The sequence below is a fragment of the Pteropus vampyrus genome, unplaced genomic scaffold (genome assembly GCF_000151845.1).
Source record: "Pteropus vampyrus isolate Shadow unplaced genomic scaffold, Pvam_2.0 Scaffold233, whole genome shotgun sequence".
Taxonomy (NCBI): domain Eukaryota; kingdom Metazoa; phylum Chordata; class Mammalia; order Chiroptera; family Pteropodidae; genus Pteropus; species Pteropus vampyrus.
The window spans coordinates 1,544,991-1,548,481 of NW_011889014.1; the positions used below are offsets into that span (position 1 = coordinate 1,544,991).

The window sequence follows — 3,491 nt, forward strand, 5'->3', positions numbered from 1 at the left end:
CTGTGCCTGAGCACCCCAAGAAGGACTTTGTCTTCTGCCTCAGCAATTCCCTGGGCGATGCCTTCCTCTTTCAGGTTTGTAGAGTGTGTCCTGGCGGACATTTTAGATCTCCGAACCAGGTAGCTTCCTCTCCTGCCTGTATACCCCACCCTGTTTTCCTTTTAGTGGTGGGTTTTATCTTTTGCTCCTTATAGAAACAAAAAAATGATGAAAGACAAACATCTGTGCAGAAATCCGGAATGATCGAACTCCTCACCCAGAGGGTTCCAAATGGAATCCTGAGGAGGGCCATGAATTGAATTTGAGAACCTTATACAGTTTGCTTCGGGTTGAAGGATTTTTCATTGTAGTCTCAATATCGTTTATGTGGCGCTTTAGAGAAGAGATGAATTCCTTAATTTAGACATGATTTGAGCTGTCAAATTTTATTCTATCATAATATGTTCTCTTCTAATATTACTCATAAAGTAAAATAATGACATTCCAGAAATGACTAACTATATCCAAATCGTTTCTCTTCCTCACCTCATCAAATCTTTGTACTCAATGTTCTTAAGTGTGACTGTTAATTATATTTAAAAAAACTAACCTGCAAATCATTTCAGGGTTAACATTTGATTTTATATGGAACCCTCTGAGTTTGGTCAGTTGTGATACCCTCTGCTAGAACTTTTTGTAGTGTTAGTTAGGAAGGCTTTCTTCATTTATTCCCGTAGTCAGAATTTTCTCAAACCTCTTTTCTATGCTTTCTATGTGCTGGGCACATTGCTATTGAGAATATCCAGAAGTTTTGACGCAGATCCTACTCTTAAAAGTGTTCACATATAATTTGGGAGATAGATACAGAAACGGATCTTTATAGTGGTAAAGCCTGACAGTCAATAATAAAGAGGGCATAGGGATGAATCAGGTGAAATGGACAAGGAGAATATTCCATGCAGAAGAGAGAACTGGAGCAAAAGCATAGAAGAGAGTAATAGGTGTTTCCTGAAGTTTCCGAGTTTGGTCCCTCCAGTTATTTTCATTTGGGCAATTAAAGTAATAAATATAAAATAGTGACTTTATTTGTGAACAGGAAAAAATCTGTTTTTTCTTTCTTTAAATTTATGATGTAAAACACACATAAACAAGAGTGCCCAAAACATAAATGTATTGCTCAGTGAAGTACTACAAAATAAACATGTAACCACCACCCAGGTCAAGAAACAGAGTTTCTAGCACCTAATAAGCCACTCCTCTGCCCACATACACGCATGAAGCCTACTAGTTGAATAGAGTGAATATGTATTTTGTCATCCAAGCCAGGACTCTTTTGTTTATCTGGGAATGTCTTCATTGCCTCCCTCATTTTTAAAGCATAGTTTTGCTGGATATAAAATTCTTGATTGACCGTCTTATTTTAGTGCTTTGAAGTTATCATTGCACTGCCATCTGGCCTCCATGGATTCTGAGAAGAAATCAGCTCTTAAGCTTATCAAGACCCCTTTTATAGATTAGTTGTTTCTCTCTTGCTGCTTTGGGGATTTTGTCTTTGTCTTTAAATAGTTTGGTTATGATATGTCTATAAATAATGCTTTCTTTCAGTTTATTCTACCTAGAATTTGTCGAGCTTCTTGAATGTATGGGTGTGTGTGTGTGTGTGTGTGTGTGTGTGTGTGTGTGAGAGAGAGAGAGAGAGAGAGAGAGAGAGAGAGGGAAGAGAGAGTCACATTTGGAAAGTTTTCAGCTATTTTTTCTTTAAATAATCTTTCTGCTCATGTCTCTCCTCTCCTTCTGGGACTCCCATTATGTTTAAGTTGGTATGCTTGATGGTGTCCCACAGGTCTCTGTTAATTTGCTTTATTCTTTTTTTGTTCCAATCCTTAACCCGCGTAATCTCAGTTGACCTACTTCACTGATTTTTATTTTTATATATGTATGCCAGCTGAAATCCGCCGTTGAGCTCCTCTGGTGAATTTTCACTTCTTTTATTCTATATTTCAACACCAGACTTTGTATTCGGTTCTTTAAATTTTTTGTTTGTTTGTTTGTTTAAATTTCTCTATTGATATTCTCTATTTGGTGAGATAATATTTTTATACTTTATATACTTAGACATTATTTTCTAAGATTCTTTGAAAAAATTCAGAGTAGTTGCTTTAATTTCCTCGTCTAGCAATCCACCATGAGGACTTTCCCAGGGACCGTTTCTGCTCACTGCTCTTTATCTTGAGTATGTGCTGGACTCTGTTGTTTCTTTCAATGTCTCATACTTTTTGGTAGAAAACTATCTATTTTAAATATAGCAGGTCCTCGAATAACATTGGTGAGATGCCATAGGAACTTAACTCTTGCTTATATCAATTAGCCTGTGGTAAAATTGGTTTGTTAGACATTATTTCACACAGTTCCAAGAGCCTATCAGTGAACTTTAGTGAGGACTTTCTGTGTAATAATAAACTGTGTGGTGATTCTCTAAATCAGATTCCCCTACCACTCACCCCTAGAATTTGTTTTGTTGATTGTTGTTATCATTGCTTGTTTGTTTGGTGACTTTCTTGAAATTTGTAAAATCTTTATACTTTGTCATATGTGGCCACTGAAATCTCTGTTCAGTTAATTTAGTAGTAGTCAGCTAATAATTGAGAGATTTACTTAAGTACCTGAAAGCAATTAGTCTCCAAGTCTTTTTTGAGGTCCTTTGTGGGTATGCCTTCAACACTCAGGCAACTAGTTAACAACTCTGCCTTAGCCTTCACCTCTGCTTGCCACAGAGTCTCAAGGTCAGCCAGAGGGGTGAGTGTAAGGCCTTCTCAGGATTTTCTGAGTATGTGCACAGGACTATGGATATCTTATGAAAATCTTGTTCTCCTGATTTTCCTAAAGTTTCTTGGTCAGCTTCTTTGTCCCAGCTGTTAATCACTGTCTCAGACAGCCGCAATATTAAACAGTTGTTATTGATAGCTTTTCGCTGTCCCTACTGGAGTAAAAAGGCTGTTTGCGTGAATGAGTTTGGAATGACATCACATAGTATATGGAAAGTTCCTGTGAACTGCCAAACAAGTCAAATAATGACAATTCTCTAAGAATGGTGTTTTAGGGGGACTCCAAATCCATTCTGCTCTGTTTAATGGTTGCTAGACTACTGGTTTTCACAGTTATGGAGATAGGAAGATGACGATGGGAAACGGGCAAGCTAAAATGCCCCCGGGCTTGCTATTTTTATAGAGATTCAGCCATTTTTTTTTCGCCAGTAAACACACCTCAGATTGTTGAAGACCTAATTAATTTCCAGAGCTCTGAAAAAGTAGATTTTGATAATTTTTGACAGTTTTCTTAAAGGAGCTGCTTTTCGAGGTTCTTATTCTTCCATTGCCACTGATGGTGCTCCCTGGAACACTTTAGAGACTAGATAATTTTGGGAGTTATAATAGCTCTATTATTTATGCCAGAATAACAGGTTGCAACAGCTCCAAGCTAACTGGGATGTATGGCAACCTTTTCATGGGTAC

The 3,491-nt window shown here is 37.4% G+C and overlaps 1 protein-coding gene across 1 annotated transcript in view; it reads left to right on the forward strand.

The window, feature by feature from the left end:
• The window catches only part of TIAM1 (T cell lymphoma invasion and metastasis 1), a 348,762-nt gene that overhangs the window by 236,078 nt on the left and 109,193 nt on the right, over positions 1-3,491 (forward strand). The window contains exon 6 of the mRNA XM_023519721.1: positions 5-74. Within this exon, the coding sequence (XP_023375489.1) occupies positions 5-74 (70 nt within the window). The remainder of the gene's footprint in view (positions 1-4; positions 75-3,491) is intronic.